Here is an 18,233-nt window from a genome sequence, read left to right on the forward strand (position 1 = left end):
CAAATTACTTGCCTGGTCTGGAATGTAGCTGAAGGAGTTTCATTGCAGACGAAAGTGGTAATCCAAGATCCAAGAATTAAAAACTCTTGCCCAAAAAATCTATCTTCCTAAAATATCAATCTATGTACAACCATGCAGAGAACCAAGACTGACTAGATCTTCAGGTCTTTTATTTCTGATCATAATAATATTTGTGATTTTTGGGGGGAGGTGGAGGATTGAACCCAGGGGCGTTTTACCATTGAGCCACATCTCCAGTCCTTTTTTAAAATATTTTATTTAGAGACAGAGCTGTGTTAAGTTGCTGAGGTTGCCTTTGAACTCATGATCTTCCTACCTCAGCCACTCAAGCGGCTGGAATTACAGGAGTGCACCACTGCACCCAGCTTTTTTTTTTTTTTCTTTTAAGCAGTATTGGGGATTGAACTCAGGGTTTTGCACATGCTAGGTAGGCATTCTACCACTTAACTATATTATATTCCCTTTACCTTTTGATTTTTATATATCATCACTTTGGCAAATCTTTACTCCACTCCAATCTTCATAAACTAAGAGGTTAGTTAAATATCACAAATATTTACTGTTCACTCTACTATATATATACTTCAGAGTTTACTTAATTAGTACAGTATTTTATACCCTAGACAGATCAGTTAAAAGTATGGACTCCTGGGATTGGGGATGTGGCTCAGAGGTAGAGCTTTGGGCTAGCATGCGTGAGGCACTGTGTTTGATCTTCAGTACGACATAAATATAAAATAAAGATATTGTGTCTGCCTGTAACTAAAAACTAAATATTAAAAAAAAAGTCTAGACTCCTGGGCCTTGCTTAAGTGTAAAAATAAGTATACAAAGTTTCTTTTTAACACACACTGGGTGACAGGCCTATAAGATACATCTAAAACTGCTATTAAAAAGGGGGGCTCCGGTTGTGGCTCAGTGGTAGAGAGCTCACCTAGCACACATGAGGCACTGGGTTTGATCCTCGGCACCACATAAAAATAAACAAATAAAATAAAGGCAAAAATAAAAAAGAAGGAAAAAAAATAAACTAAAGAGTACATATGTCTTTTTGGATATATATTTGATGGTTTTATCCATTTAGTTTAGAAAATGTTTTGGAATCCCATATACAAGATATGCCCCAACAAACCTCAGCAGTGAGGTACTCCAGAATCGCAGCACTATATACGGCAGCAGTGGCACCCACCCGTCCATGGCTTGTGGTACGAGTCTTCAAGTGTCTGTGGATGCGGCCCACAGGAAACTGAAAGAGAAATATCTCATTGGGAAGCACTATACAATTCTAACTTTACACCACTGAGCTGTAATCAAAGGCTTAATAATATGAATACAATATAAAATCATAAAAATAGCAGAGAGGTGGGAGGGGCAGGGAGGGGGCATGGGGTTAGAAATGATAGTGGAATGGATGGGCATCATTATCCAAAGTTCATGTATGAAGACATGAAAAATAAATAAATAAATAAAATAATAAAACAAACAAACAAACTTGGTCACATGTATTGGAAATCAAACCTATTTGGCAATTAATAGTTGCCAAGGACTATATGTCCTAGTAATATGCCCCTGTACAATATAGAAAGTTTAATTATATAATAAAGAGAAACATGTGTCAAACATGGCACAATGATCATATTCATATCTAGTCAATTCCTTCACACAACTACATGTGACTTTAAAATTTCATTACCTTCCTCTACCCTAACTCTGTTTGTTCTTCAGTTTTAAGAGATGACCTGACAGCTAAGAAAAATCAATACCACATTCTCACTGTGGTTTTTTTTTTTTAAACTAAGTATCCTAATTCCATTTATCCTTTGACTTACCTATTCCCTTCTTCTTCCTTCTTTCTTTTTTTTCCCTTTTCTGTTGGTGCTAGGGATTTAACACAGGTCTTTGCATATGCTAAGCACACACACTACCACAGAGCTGCACCATTCAATCACTCCCAGCATTTATTATCTTCCTCACCCCTTCACTATGCCTTTATTTCAACAACTCCAATAATTTCCTTTCCATTGGCTCCTTTCTTTCTGAAACTACACTTAAAATGTTCCCACATTCTACAGCAACCACTTCTAGTTGATCTACAAATTTCCTTTCAAAGGCAAAATTTAAAAACAAATCCCAAACCCTACAAATCTCCTTTCAAAGGCAAAATTTAAAAACAAATCCCAAACCCTGTGATATGTGCCTGTAATCCTAGCTATTTGGAAGGCTAAGGAAGGAAGATCACAGGAGGTTAGCCTCCACAGTTACTGAGACTCTGCCTCAAAATTTAAAAAATAGGGCTGGGGATATGGCTTAAGCATTAGCATGCTCGCCTGGCATGCGTGCAGCCCAGGTTCGATCTCCAGCACCACATACAAAGATGTTGTGTCTGCTGAAAACTAAAAAAAAATAAATAAATATTTTAAAAAATTAAAAAATAAGGGCTGGGAATATAGCTCTGTGGTAGAGAGCACTGGGTTCAATCACTAATACGGCAAAAAACAGAAAAACCAAAAAATTCCCTAATCCCTTACTTTCTTGTCATCATTTCTCCAACCTAGACTTGACTTCTAAAAAATATTGCCCTTGAAGTCTAGCAGTCACTTCCAGATAAGGAGAAAAATCATTCCCTGCTCCCCTAACTAAGTGATTATAAGCTTCTTAAAAGAAAAATCCATACCTTATTCCCCTTTGCATTCTTAGTGAGTAGTATGTTGTCTGGCACATAGTAGGATCTCAAAATCTTTCTTTGTAGGCACCAATACTACTCAGAGGTCATCACTGACTTCTTTTTAAAAGTCAGAATCTTGCTATGTTGCCCACGCTGGCCTCAAACCTAAGATTCTCTTGCCTGTCCTAAGTAGCTGGCAGTACAGGTTCATGATGCCTGGCTATTTTCTCTCCTCCTCATTAGAACTGTGTATCTGCTATAGCAGTCAGTATATAACAGAGAGCTATAATTAAGAAAGAACTCTATTTTGAGCAGGGGGAATGATAACATAGTATTTAAGTGCACATACATATATGTACACTTAAGATGTATACATACTTAATAAGAATAGGTAGTACTACTATACATATATAAGTGTACACATTAAATGTATTACACATTACACTTACATATGTATATGTACACTTCATATGTATATGTGCTACAGTAATACTGTAGTCTAAATCCTGCTTTATTTGGTATTCTAATACTACCTCTTGAGGATTCCTCAGTCTTTGGATCCACCAATGAATCCTTGTATTCCTTTCTCATTTATAGGTTAGGAAGCTTTTTTACAGAATGAATTATCAATTTTACACAAATGATCTCAAGTTTGTAATTCTATCACTAGTCTTAGAAAGCTGGATTCATGTTTCCAACTTCTGGACATTTCCACATAGATGTTTTGGTGAACTTCAAAATAATTCCACTTAAATTTAACTCATAATATAACCCTACTACAAATGTCTATGTGCCTTAAGTTCTAAGCCTTTAAGCCCTTACTCTCCATTCATTTTCTGCACACATGCTTTTTATTCCTTCTCATCCCACTCTAAGTATATGTTAATTTGTTTTTAAACCATCTGACTTCCATAACACTTCAAATTAAATATGCTTCAAATAAATTCTAATTGAGAATTTACAGGGTGCCTTAAAATACACAATGTGTGCATCAAATTTAAGTTCCCTTCCCTCTTCCTTTAGGGTCACCTGGATTATGTCACCCATTTACTCAAACTTTCACCATTACCAAAAGGATAAAACTAAACTTAAATTTTAGTCTGAACTTCCAACTTCCATGTTTAAAAATGTTTCTTATGGGTCATAAAATGCAACAATAAAGAAAATAATTTAAAAATGAACTATAACAGCACACATTCATTACCTGTAGTCCAGCTCTTTGTGAGCGAGACACTGCCTTGGCCTTGGCCTTCCCACTATCCTTTCCAGCTTTGCCTCCAGCCTACATTAAAAAAAAAAAAAAAAAAAGTATTGGATGAAGAATTAAAATGCTCCTTCAAAAAAAAAAAAAAAAAAGGAAACAAAATTTTTAGTTTTACTTTAGATAGCTAAAAATATCTAGGTGATCTCCTTTCTTCCTTTGTAAATATATCTCCTTTAATTAACTTATATAAAAAGATATCAAACATTATCATCTACTGAAAGTGTAATACTCCAAAATTCTAAATTTTAGAATTTGAACATATTTTTCAACTTTCTGATCCATGACTTTTACAAATTAGTAACTTTTATGCATACCTGAAATACTACGTATTTAAAAACTTTCTTTAAAATGTCAATATAACATTATTTTCACAGAAACATTTAAATTGTAGCTCTTCTGGAAGAAATAAGTATGTTACCAAAGGAGGGGGGCGAGAGGACAAACCTCAAAAGATAAAACACATTCAACTACTCTACCTCTAGGTATATGCCCCCAAATTGAAAGAACTCAAAACAGGCATCTATACATCCATATTTACAGCAACATTATTCACAGTAGCCAAAAGGAAAAATAAAACTGTCCATTGATTAACAAAATAAAATATATAATAGAATAATATTTAGCTTTGAAAAGAAAATCCCAATACATGCTGCAACATGAATGAAACTTGAGGACATTATGCTAAGTGAAATCTAACCATTAGACAAAATACTAGCCAGGTGTGGTGGTATATGCTACTCATGAGGCTGAAGCAGGAAGATTCCAAATTCAAGGCCAGCTTGGGCTACCTAGTGAGATCCTGTCTCAAAACAGAATAAAAAGGGGTATCGCTCTGTGGTAGAGCTGGTGTTAGTGTGTTTAAGGCCCTGGATTCAATCCTTAGTACCATTAAAAAAAAAAAAAAAGTGGGCGGGTGGCGGGGGAGGGAAAAATACTGCATGACTCCACTTAAGATCATAGAGTAGTAAAATTCATAGCTGGAAAGTAGAATTTCTTGCCAGGGGCTGGGGGAATTTTTGTTTAATGGTAGTTTCAGTTCGGGAAGATGAAAAAGTTCTTGATATAAATGGTGGTGATGGCATAGCCGCACAATGTGAATGTACTTAATATCACTAAACAGTACTCTTTAAAAATGGAGCCAGGCATGGTTGCATACATGTAATCCCAGTGACTAGGAAGGCTGAAGCAGAAAGATCACAAGTTCAAGGTAATCTTCAGCAATTTAGCAAGACCCCTGAGCGAGTCTGCAAGACCCTGTCTCAAAAAAAAGAAAAAAATGGCTGGGGATATACTTCAATGGTAGAGTATACCTAGGTTCTATTTCCAGTTAAAAAAAAATAAATTTTATGTTATAGATTTTACCACATACATAAACTTCTATTAAAGGGATTAAACAAATCCTACTTTTGACTGATAGAAAATAAATGCTTTCAAATAACCTTAATGTCCATTTTGTAGAATTATATAAATAATTATGGTATCTAAATACAATGGATTACTAAGCAGATATAACAAATGAGGTGTGTGTGTGTGTGTGTGTGTGTAATGATACAGAATCTACAAATCCTATTTCTATGTAACAAAGGCAGTGTATGTGCAAAAGCTATGAGCTTTCATTTAAGAGAGAAACTCAATTTTCTTTTTTCTATTACTTGCTTCTGCTTTTTTTGTTTTTTCTAATAGTACAGGGGATTGAACCCAAGGATTCTCTATCACCGTGGCACATCCCCAGCGCTTTTTAGTTTTTGAGATAGGGTCTTGCAAAATTGCCAAGGCTGTTTTCAAACTTGCAATCCTTCTGCCTAGTCCTCCCAAGTAGGTGGGACTACAAGCATGTGCCATTGGTCTGGCTTGATTTTGCCATTTAAATCTGTAAAACAAACAAATAACCTTGTAAAAAAAATAGTCAGTTTACAGGGTTGGTAGCTTCAGAGTCTATACTTTCAACGTAGAAGGCATATTTTTAAAAAAATATTGATGTGTTTTTTTATACCTTTATTTATTTTTATGTGGTGCTGAGGATCTAACCCAGTGCCTTGCACATCCTAGGTGAGCGCTCTACCACTGAGGCCCAGCCCCAGAAGGCAAATTTTGAGATGGCATATTCTCTATGTAATGCCTTCCTTAAAAAATTATTTTTATCTATAATCAATCTCGTCTTGTCTGCAAGTCTCAATGGATCAAACGCTAATTTCCCCAAATCCTGTGTGTTTTGATAGTGGGGGAGAGTGTAGAATGAAATAGCACCATCTGGGCAGGTATTAGCAGGAAAAAACCATCTACAAATCAATTCACATTCTCTTTCTTACATTAAAACAATTTAGCAAGATTTACATTTACTAGGGAGAACTTAAATTCCAGATTTCTCTATGAGGATGCCTCAATATTTTAATAATTTGACTATATTGCTACATAAGAAAAAGATACTGCATCATCTTTTATTTGAAGTCATCTCCATTAATAAGATATTCTCATCTACTAAATTTTAAAAACCCTTTCATCTATATACAAGTAAAAAATATGTAAAAACCTCTTAAGTAGTACATGAATCTAAAATTATAATCATTGTCTCCTCGTAACTTGATTAAAAAAAGTAAGAACTAGTTATTAACTAAAAGCTACTAACCACAAAACTCCCCAGGCTTCTCAATTGATATAGTTATAATTACTCTGCTTAAGCAATTTTACCCTGTTTTAAATTTGTTCTATTTGCCATTCTATTTGCTTTTTAAGGAAGTAAATGTATAATCAGCTTTTATTTTTTGGTACTGGGGTGGAACTCAGGGTTGCTTTACCACTGAGTACATTCCCAGTACTTTTTATTTTTGGGGGGACAGGGTCTCAACCAGTTGCCAAGGTGGCTTCTAACTTTTGATCTTCTTATTTCTTTACCTTCCAAGTCATTTGAATTTCAGGCAAGCACCACCAGGCCTGACTATAATCAGTTTTTAAGTCTTAATATATGCTGGGTGTGATGGCACACATGCCTATAGTCCCAACTCTTTGGGGAGGTGAAGCAGGAGGATTGCTTGAACCCAGGGACACTAGCCTGGACAATATAGCAAGATCCCATTTTAAAAACAAAACAAAGTACATTAAATTATTAAATGATTATTTCCAAGGTTTGGAGACTCCACAGATATACTCCACAGATATTACTTTCTTTCTTTTTTTGTTTTTGGTACTTGGGGATTTAACCCAGAGGCGCTACATTCTTCAGCCCTCTTTATTTTTTGAGACAGGGTCTAAGTTGCTTAGGGTAGGCTTTGCTAAATTGCTGAGACTGGCCAGGCTCGAATTTGTGATCCTCCCATCTCAGCCTTCCAGATATATCTTTTACACTTAACAAAAACGAATCTTTATGGTATTAAACCTGTCTGAATATAAAATTGTACATAAGTACAATTTTCTGTATAATAATTGTACAATTATTTTCTTTCTAAAACTCCCTCAAACTGTATATCCTCCCAATTGTATACATTCATATAGCTGATGACTGAGAAAAAAAAATAAGCAACATAAAAATTATTATTCTAAGAAATGAATGTATCACTAATGCGTTAAACCCCTTGGTTAAAATTTATTTATATATATGAAAGATAAGGTGCACGCTGGAGTATATTTCACTCAGAAAAACTTGGACACTGGATATTTTCATATTGATTTAATAGATACACATTTACTCCCCCTCAAGTTTAAAATCTTTTCAAGAATGACAACTCCATGCCTCCAATACTTTTATGTTAATGATTATGCATTTTTAGCTACTGGTAAATGTATATCCAATACATATAACTACAGATGGAAAAACATCTTTAAAAAATAGCAAGGTTCATGAAAATCATCAGCTTGAGGCAATTTACAGATTAGATGTAACCTGCACCTCAGTTTGTGAAATATAATAGTAAACTATAAACTCCAGAGGTTGGAAGCAATTATTCATAAGTTCTATTTCAATTCTACTTTTGAGAATTTTACAATAACCAAAATCTGTGTCCTCGATTGACCAATCTGCTTATAGTTAGGTGTTACGTCTATTAAATTCCACACGTGTCATTCTCAAGCATAGGATAGGATATGTCATCTAATACTATCTGTGGTATGAGAAAAGACATCCTCAGCACTGCAAAACAAAAACATCCACAAACAAATGAAAACCTGAGGTTAACTTTTAGGCAGGCCTCTCCAGTTGAAGTTACGCGTCCTAGGATGCTTAAAGCAGGAATACCGATATAAATAAGATTCCGCAAAAGTGTCATTATTACAGACTAAATGCAATGCATACAGCTTATCCTTTGACACTTTCGTCCTTTCCTCAATTTTACAAAGGAAATGAAGTTTTTATTTACTTCCATTTTTTAAAAAACTCACTTGTCTTAAATAGATCTGGATTTCAAATAAAAAATATGTAAGATCAAAAATCAGCAGAGGCAAAGGAAGCACTGTTGTTCAGTGAATAAACAGCAACTGCAAGGGAGTCAAGAGGATAACGGCCGTTCATCTCAAACCCATGCAATCACCTAGAACAAATCGTGAGGTTCTGGTTCGTAATACCCTTCTTTCTGACTCAAAGGACCACGAATACAAGCCCCTTTCGCAGAAAACCTCAAATTTATGGCCCGGAGATTACGTAACCAAACAACGCCAAAGACTTCTAACTTGTACAGCGGCTCCTGCTTGACCTCATTCGTGCGTCAGCGCACTAGCACTTGTTTCTGTCTTTCCAAGCCAGATCCGGCCGTTGGGTTCTGGCGTTCCCGTTTCAGATTGGTGTGCGACGTTTCTGACGTTTCTGTCGTCGCTGGGCCGACCGGATCAGGACAGATCTGCTCTGCTCGGGGCAGAATACGCACCCGACCTGGCCCTGCCCAGCGATCAGGCAGCCACCCACCACGGACTCCGCGGCCCAGGCCCCCCAGAGAGCGGGGAGAGGCTCCGCCGGACGCGGCCCGGACGCCCGCCAATTCCCGACTCCACAGGTAGCGACACTGACGCCGGCCTCCGCGCCGACACCCTCGCCGCTCGCCCGCCCTCACCATGGTCTCGGCCGCCTCTGCCTTCGCTGGGCCGCGCGACCACCCGCTGCCGCCCCGCGCCGCCGCAGCCGCTCTCGCAGCTCCGATCGCCGCCGCCGGTCGGGACAATAACCGGGGCCCGCCTCGCGCCACTGCGGCCAATGGCCGCCCACCTTGCTGGTTTGAACCCCGGCATCTGCCCAATAGTGAGCCTTTTTCTAACTAGAATCCCGCCCCCGGCGCCTCCTCCCTAACGGCTGTTTGTTTTTGCACACGGCACGCGGAGGCGGGGCCTACAGCCCCAACACTGACGTTCCCTCCACCTCTCACCGCGCGCGGAACCTGACGAACAGGAGGGCGAACCAATGAAAGCGAAGGAGAGCCAATGAAAACATCGCCCGCGAGCTAAGGAGGCTGGACACTGGGAACGACAGCGGAATTGATGAATACGGTGGCGTAATTTCTGGCGTCTGGACTTTCCCGCCCATTCTCAGTGTCGGTTCTGAGATTTGTTTGGGTAGGAATAAGCTGTCGGGGGCCCTTCTTCAAGCGACTCTCTACTAAAGACTGAGGATTTCTTCGTCTCAGCCGGGACTCGCATCCCGCGGGCACTGAGATTCAGGGTTGCGCGATCCACACTTTGATCCGCTGTTTTGGCTGACTGATCTGGATGTTCTCTTCAGGCGCCGATCCCTGACAGGGTCCCGCTAATCCTCTTTAATTTGCCTTGTTTTTCTTACGCATTAGGTTAAAGTTTTGAGGGAAATGCTGAATAGAGCACAAGAAAAATTCTAACGCGGAATTTACATCCCCCTGGAACTGTTGTGAAGATTTAAGAATGAATGTGAATGCATTTAACACTTAGCGCCCGAGCGATCTTTTTTCTCTGGTCCACAACCTGTTTGCAAAACTTTAAAAGGCCCATCGTATCGTCTTCGTTATCACCCAGCCTGGACAATCTGAGCTTTTGAAGAGAGTAGGCTCCATTTCACAGTTGAAGAAATGAGCTTAAACGAACATAGTCAATTGTGTGGGCTAACACAATCAATAGATAACGAGGATACAGTCTTAGATGTTTTTTCTAATTCATTCCAACTTGCATTTAAACAGTTGCCCAGACAATGCTGGGTTCTAGGTGTTGGGGAGGATGGACTTTCCATGTTTATGGTAGGATTTTCCTAGGCTGGCATTTCAGAAATTTATCACCAGGTAGGCAATACATGTGCCAAACTTTGAATTCTCTTTCTTCTGACAGGGACTGTAACTTTGGAGGCAGTCAGAAGAAGCAACTTGGGGGAAGTAAGTCTCTAAGGAAATGTAACTTGAAAAAAAGGAAAGGGTGAGCTTTTCGACAAGACTAGAAAATTAGGAAGATATTGGCAAGAATAAGGAAGAGAGAAGGTTCAGGGAAATTGGAGGAGCTAGGTGCCTAGATTAATGGGACCCTGAAAGTAAGCAATAGCTAATTGTTAATTTCTGCCCCTCCTTTGTGTTTCTGGTCTTAGTGAATATCATTATCCATCTTTCTTGATAGATGGATAATGCTATTCACTAAGACCAGAATAACTCGTATGTTAACTTATAAACATGAGTTATTCCTTGAACAAATCATTAGTGCCTACTGTTTGCAGACACTGTACTAGATACTGGAGATTCAGTGGTTAGATATGGTTCCTGCCTTCATGTTCCTCTACACCAGGAGTTATATGTTTAAAATGTAAACATACAAATGTGTGAATTAAAATAAGTACTAAGTATACTGAAGGAAAAGAAGAGGGTACTTACTGCTAGAGAGAAATAAAGAATCTGGTTTTGATAAAATGGGCAGTGTTCCACCCATAAAAGGTCCCTGAAGTAACAAAGACTTGTTATCACAAAAAGTCTGAAAGAAGGCTAGTATCTAATGGTATAGCTTTTACCACATCTTTTTTCTGAATATCTAAAAATCTGGCTATTTTGGTTTGCCACACTCAATTTAGCCTTGCCATTTTTCTCCTGGATTATAGGAAAAGTCTCTTAATTAGCATCCTGTTCATTTTTCATACTTCATTACATCATCTGTTTTTTCTTAAAATGAAAATCTTACTATCATTTTCATTTAACCTTATCAATTTCAAGACAAAATCCAAATCTTTAGCACGGTGTAGAAGGCTCTACATTTCTGGCTCATGTTCAACTTGTGTTTTGTCACTTCCCTCACTATACCCTAAATTTCATTTTGCTTTTGCCTGGGATTTTGCCCTTAGTTAAACAATCCTCCATCTGAGCTTCCCTTTTAATCTCCTCAAGAGACATTGTTTTTCAGAATGCCTTCCCGTGGCATACTGATTTGTACTAAATGTCCTTCTGTATGTCTGCAGTACCCATTGTATATTGCTGTCATCAATCTTTAGGTTTAATTGTAAAAGACTCAGTGAACAGAATTTTTTTTTAGGTCATTATTCTGTGCTTGGTATAGTACCTAGTACCCTATAAATGTCAATTGGCAAATAAGAGAAAAAAAATATATATATATATATATATTTGGTAATGAGGATTGAATCCAGAGGCACTTAACCACAGAACCACAAGCCACCTTTTTATTGAGACAGGGTCTCTGTTGCTTATGGCCTCGCCAAGTTGGTTTGAACTCATGGTCCTCTTCCCTCAGCCTCCTAAACCACTGGGATTACAGGTATGCGTCACTGCACCTGGTCCACATTATACTTCTTGAAATAATATTAATCAATTTTAATTTTTTTTGCTTTTCTCTTTAAAACTAGTCCATTTTTGAGTGGGTGAGATATTCACACATACAAAATCCACTAGGTATGAAAGGTACAGGGAAGCAACTCTTCCTGTCCCTGCCCTTAGCCTCCATTTCACCTTTGCAAAGGCAATAGTGTGCCAGTATACTGTTTCCCCATTAATTAGTTAATTTTTATTGAAATGTATAATTATATTATTAATGGCATTCAGTGTGATATTTTTCATACATGTGTACAGCATGTGCTGATCAAACCCAACCTCCCCTATCCACCGTTCTTTACCCTCCCCCACACCATACACACATCTTTCCCACAGTATGCCCAGTGTTGTGATATAAATGTTGCAATTCTGCAAATGTTTCTGTTTTACCTTCTGCTTCCCTGTTGGGCTTTGCTAATAGGGAGCACTCAAGAAAAATGGCATTGGGAGATGCTCCTTCCTGTCTACTTCTGTTCCTCTGAGGGTCACAAGCAATAATACTTCTTTACTCTGGCAGTAGCAATTCCTTTGGTAGCAGTGGCTGGATCGGTTTTTCTAACTGGTGGACCTAGCCCCATTATCCGCAACCCTCTCACCAGCATTAACCAACTCTTTCCTCAGAGGTTTGAGTTCCAGTTCTACAGTGCCTCATCTCTAAGATTTTTTTCCCCTCCCCTCCCCTCCCCTCCCCTCCCCTTCCCTCCCCTTCCCTCCCCTTCCCTTCCCTTCCCACTACTAGTCACCTACCTCCATAATACTTTAGAGTTCTCTTTTTACACTTCAGTGCTTAATTTTATATTCAGTTAACAATACATTATATTAGTTCTCTGTTCAAAAAATTAGTTTTCTGAAACCTGAATGAACTTTTATATGATATGACACAGCATACTTTTTTGTTTTTAAAGTTTCTGATATATATATATATATATATATATTTTAAATGAGTGTAGGGGCTTAACTCTTTGAGGTACTGGGGAATGAACCCCCCAGGGGTTCTCAAGTGATAGGCAAGCACTGAACCACATCCCCAGCCCTTGTTATGTACAATTTTTAATGAAAACAGAAGTAAAGCAAATACTAAAATAAACCTTAAGTACCCTTGCACAGCTATAATAATCATCAACTCATTGATACTTTTGCTGTATTTGTATTCAAATCCCCATTTACCCCACCCCACTGGATTATGTTGAAATAAATCCAAAGTAAATGTTTTTATTTGAAAAAATGTTTTCTTATAAAAACCTTGGGTCATCTTGAATTTTTCAATGAGCCTACATTATCTACTTAACAAAACAAAAAGGAGCAAATTAAAGGCAAAACAAACAGAAGGTTTAAAAAAAGATTGAGGGGCTGGGATTGTGGCTCAGTGGTAGAGTGCTTGCCTAGCATGTATGAGGCACTGTGTTCAATTCTCAGCACCACATATACATAAAGGTCCATTGACAACTAAAAAAATATGGAAAAAAAGATTGAAAAGAATAAAGTAGAACAGCATATAGAAAAAAATAATATTAAAAAATCAGGCAAAAAGGTGATTCATTGTGTTTCTGCAAAACTGATAGACTGTTCGCTAGACTGACCAGGATATGTCACATTCCTTAGCAAACTACTTGTTATGTGCAAAAGAAATGTAGGCCCAAAATAACATTGATAAGAGGAACTCAAGTTACCCTGAACGGAGAGAATTTTGTGACCCTTTTCACAGACCAGATCCTGGAACTCAGAGAGATAAGGATAATTCTTACTAACTATAAAATCTATATTCTTATAGATATGTTTTTGATGTGTTTAAGAATCAAAAAGTTACACTCATACATTGCTTGTGGAACTGTGAATTGGTACAACCAATCTGGAAAGCAATGGGAAGATTCCTCAGAAAACTTGGAATGGAACCACCATTTGACCCCCAGCTATACCACTCCTCAGTCTATACCCAAAGAAGTTTAAATTAGTATACTATAGTGACATAGCCACACCAATGTTTATAGCAGCTGAATTCACAATAGCTAAACTGGAACTAACATAGATGTTCATCAATAGATAGTTGGATAAAGAAACTGTGGTATACATATACAATAGAATATTACTCAGCATTAAAAAAGAGTAAAATTATGGCATTTGCAGGTAAATGGAGTTGGAGAATATTATGCTAAGCAAAGTAAGCCAATCCCAAAAAACTAAAGGACAAATGTTTTCTCTGATTAGTGGATATTGATCTATGATGGGGGGCATGGGAAGAATGAAGGAACTTTGGATTGGGCAAAGAGGAGGGTGGGGAGGGGTTATGAAGGTAGGAAAGATAGTGGAATGAAATGGACATCATTACCCTCGGTACATGTATGGTTGCACGAATGGTGCATCTCTACACCATGTACAACCAGAGAATTGAAATGTTTGTGCTCCATTTGTGTATGATGAATTGAAATGCATTCTGCTGTCATGTACTGTTAAGGTCTGTAAATAAGTCAAAATAACATCTGGTATTTTGCCAGGTGAATGTTAGAGTTCGCAAACAAGTCTGGATGGTGCCTGGCAAAATGCCAGAGGGAGTGGTTTGAAAAGTAACAAAAGCGAGCCATTAAGTTTGGAGATGCCTTATTGGTTGATTGATGTATCTAGTTTATGCTAATTAAGATAAGCTGTGCAAAATGTATAAATAGCTCTGTTGCCCTACAATAAACGGCTCCTATTCCTGCTGTATCAACGTACACAAGTTATTCGTCACCCCCCGGCTATTTTGCTGCAGCCGGACTGCGGCAATGTACAACTAAATAGAACAATTTTTTTAAAAATCCAATTAGAGCCAGGCACGATGGTGCACACCTATAATCCCAGCAGCTCAGGAGGCTGAAGAAGATCATGAGTTCAAAGCTAGCCTCAGCAACTCAGTGCTTAGTAACTCAGTGAGACTGTGTCTCTAAATAAAATGCAAAATGGGGCTTGGAATGTGGCTCAGTGGTCGAGTGCCCCTGTGTTCAATCTCTGGTGCCAAAAAAAAAAAAAAAAAAAAAAAGCAATTAGAACTGGTCTGCATAGGCCAAAGTGACCTAGAGTTGTTATGGCAGTGGGGACTTAAAAGTCTGATGTCATCCTTCTGTCAGTCAAAAATCAAGAGCTGAACTTGGATGGGGCTCTCTGGAAATTTCTCTGGGATCCTCCAATAAAATTAGTGCACGAGAGGAATACTGTCCCTCTCTTCTGAGAGGATCCACTCTCTCCCTTGAGAGCATCCCCCTTTCCCTTCAGTAATATCAGTTATCTCTCCCCCCATTTAAATCCTAATTTGTTCACTCTACCTTTTGTTATTTTAAAAAATTTTTATTTATTTATTTTACATGAGCTCTCTTATTATTATTGTTGTTGTTTTTGCATTACAATTCTTAATACACCTTTATTGTCTGAGGATTTTATTCTTCATATTTGTAAGAATCCAAAAGGAAGTTGGTGAGGCCTGTGATGAACCCAGCCTAATTCCATTTAAGATTGGGAGCCATTTCATCACAAAGTCATGAAAAGTTAATTTCTGTTTTACTATAAATTACTGAGATTTCCAAGCTTGTTTGGAATTCCTGCCCATTCTCTGAACTCACTCATGCCTGGGTCTCCTTGACCAGATAACAACCCTCTCTCTCTAAAACCTTAGTGGTGCCTCATAAATCCTGGCTCCCCCTGACCAGATAACAACCCTGTCTGAAATCTCAGCGGCACCTCATAAGTTCTGATGTTGGGATCTGAATTTACTCCCTATCTTAAAATATCATGCCACATAGATCATTAACCTGCTATCTATCTTTGTATTATGTTTGTCAAAATCCTGTTAGCTGTAAGTTCTCCCCCCGTCCTTTGCAACTCTTTGTGCTATAAAACCTTTTTCCTGGAGAGCTGAGGGTCTCTTCTCTGGCCCAGGTTTCAGGTGAGACAGTCACTGGTCAGCTTTTGTGTACACAATACAAGCTGGCTTTAATTTGATTTAAAATTGGAGTCAGTGGTCTTTTCTTGCATCGTGGTTCAAAAGCCTGCAACATGCCAGCAGAAGGAGGGAATCTAATTTCATCTCAAAACTCTGGTGTTATTCCCCTGCCCTTTTTTGGAGACAGGATCTTGCTAGGTTGCTTATGCTGGCCATGAATTCTTGGACTTAAGCAATCCTCCTGCCTCAGTCTACTGAGTAGCTGGAACTACAGGTGTGCACCACCATGCTCAACTTCTTCTCTTCCTTTCTCTTTTCTTTCCGCTTCCTCTTCCATGAAAATGGATTGCCCAGAAATGAATCTACAGTCGGGCTGGGGATGTGGCTCGAGCGGTAGCGCGCTCGCCTGGCATGCGTGCGGCCCGGGTTCGATCCTCAGCACCACATACCAACAAAGATGTTGTGTCCGCCGAGAACTAAAAAATAAATATTTTAAAAAAAATTCTCTCTCTCTCTCTCTCTCACTCTCTCTTTAAAAAAAAAAAAATCTTTAAAAAAAAAAAAAAAGAAATGAATCTACATTTAACAATAAAATATTTAGGGTGATGAGATTATTTGTACATTTAGAAATACTTTTTAATATATTCTATGTTGGCTTCTTAGACTATATGTCAGCCTTATAATCGGAAAAGAAGATATTCAAAAATAATATTTCAGCTCTCTGATCACATGGTCAGCTGTCAAGTTGTGCCATGTTTTCTTGATAGCTGGAACAATTGGTCTTAGTTAAAGAGTCAAATCATTACCAGCAGAAAGACATTCTTGGAAGTTTAATTTGGACCTCCCTCATTCCTTAGAAAGTGGAATTTTTGGTTTTGCAAACTTTGGTACCTTCCCTAGTAGGGTTTTCTGCACTGATTTTGCCTTTTTTCTGTTTTTAAATAAAAACAATTTGAGGGAGGTTAAAGTCAATGGAAAAACTGAAAATCTTGGGGATGTTGTACATGTTGAACGCTTCAAGAATAGAATCACAGCTGTTTCTGTGAAATTGTTCTTTAAGAGGTATTTGAAATATCTTACCAAGAAATATCTTAAGAAGAATAATCTTCATGGTTGGCTTCATGTATTGAATCTGCAAGGAAACTTATGAACTTCATCCACTTCCAGATTATTCAAGATGAAGATGGATCAGAGTCTGAGGACCAGCAGGGTCTCCCGTTTTAAGACTTTGATTTTTAATAAAACAAATGAAGTAGACATGAGAAATAAATACCTGTAAGTGGGCTTTATTAGTGAATAAAAAATTGTTCTAAAAATATTTTACTGGGTGGGTGGCTTGTACCTATAGTCCCAGTACCTTAGGAGGCTAAGGAATGGTCACTTGAGCCCAGGAGTTCAAGACAAGCATGGGTAACATGAAGATTTTATCTATAAATACATAAATAAACAAATAAAATAATATTTCAATTTTACAAGTGGGAGAAAATATAGAATCACTGTGAAAATGGAATGAATGACCAAGTTTTTTCAACAATTTAAACTCATTATCCTTTTAATTTGAATATTTGCTATGTGCTAGACATTGTGTTGAGTACTTTTGATACATGCTATTTATTTATTTATTTATATTTATTATTTTTGCAGTGCTAGGGATTGAACCCAGGGCCTCCCACATGTTAGGCAAGCACTCTACAGCTGAATTACATCTCCAGTACTTTGTTCTATATCTGTTTTTAATCCTTAAGACAAAATAGGTAGAGTAGACTCTATTATTTTATTTAAAAATGAGAAAACAGGTTTAGAAAAGTTATGTGGGGCAGGCACGGTGGTACACGCCTGTAATCCCAGCAGCTCAGGAGGCTGAGGCAGGAGGATTGCAAGTTCAAAGCCAGCCTCAACAAAATCGAGGGGCTAAACAATTCAGTAACACCCTATCTCTAAATAAAATACAGAATAGGGGGCTGGGGATGTGGCTCAAGCGGTAGCGCGCTCGCCTGGCATGCGTGCGGCCCAGGTTCGATCCTCAGCACCACATACCAACAAAGATGTTTCCGCCGAGAACTAAAAATAAATATTAAAAAAATTCTTTCTCTCTCTCTCTTTCTCTCCTCTCTCACTCTCTCTTTAAAAAAAAAAAAAAAAAAAAAAAAACAGAATAGGGCTGGGGATGTGGCTCAGTGGTTGAGTGCCCCTGTGATCAATCCCGGGTACCAAAAAGAAGTAATGTGAATTATTTCAAGTTACATGGCTGATAAGAAACAGACATGGGGATTTTTTTTAAACTTTATTTGTTCTAATTAGTTATACATAATAGTAGAATGCATTTGACACATCATACATATCAGAGTACAACTTCTCACGCTTCTGGTTGTACCCAATGTAGAATCACACTGATTATGCAGTCATATATGCACATAAGGTAATAATGTACAATTCATTCTACTATCTTTCTACCCCCATATCCTCTCCCCTCCCTTCATTCCCTTCTGTCTAACCCCAAATACATCTATTCTTCCCTAGCCCCCACCCACTTATTGTGAATTAGCATCCCATATCAGAGAAAACATTCAGCCTTTGTTTTTTTGGGAGGGGATTGGCTTATTTCACTTAGCATGATATTCTTTAGTTCTA

The 18,233-nt window shown here is 38.0% G+C and overlaps 1 protein-coding gene and 1 pseudogene across 3 annotated transcripts in view; one reads left to right on the plus strand and one right to left on the minus strand.

Annotated features, from left to right (window-relative positions):
* Window positions 1-12,328, minus strand: part of H2az2 (H2A.Z variant histone 2) — a 25,018-nt gene extending 12,690 nt beyond the window's left edge. The window contains exons 1-3 of one of the 3 annotated variants that reach the window (XM_077796002.1): window positions 8,987-12,328; window positions 3,891-3,968; window positions 1,154-1,267 (exon numbers count right to left, since the gene is read on the minus strand). In XM_077796002.1, the coding sequence (XP_077652128.1) occupies window positions 1,154-1,267; window positions 3,891-3,968; window positions 8,987-8,989 (195 nt within the window). In that variant the 5' untranslated portion in view covers window positions 8,990-12,328. The remainder of the gene's footprint in view (window positions 1-1,153; window positions 1,268-3,890; window positions 3,969-8,986) is intronic. The other 2 variants (XM_026399453.2, XM_077796003.1) reach the window with 2 other exon arrangements.
* On the plus strand, window positions 8,988-16,826 carry LOC144253718 (ribosomal protein eL22-like pseudogene; annotated as a pseudogene).
* The last annotated feature ends 1,407 nt before the right edge of the window (window positions 16,827-18,233 follow it).

Source organism: Urocitellus parryii, chromosome 3, assembly GCF_045843805.1.
Source record: "Urocitellus parryii isolate mUroPar1 chromosome 3, mUroPar1.hap1, whole genome shotgun sequence".
Taxonomy (NCBI): domain Eukaryota; kingdom Metazoa; phylum Chordata; class Mammalia; order Rodentia; family Sciuridae; genus Urocitellus; species Urocitellus parryii.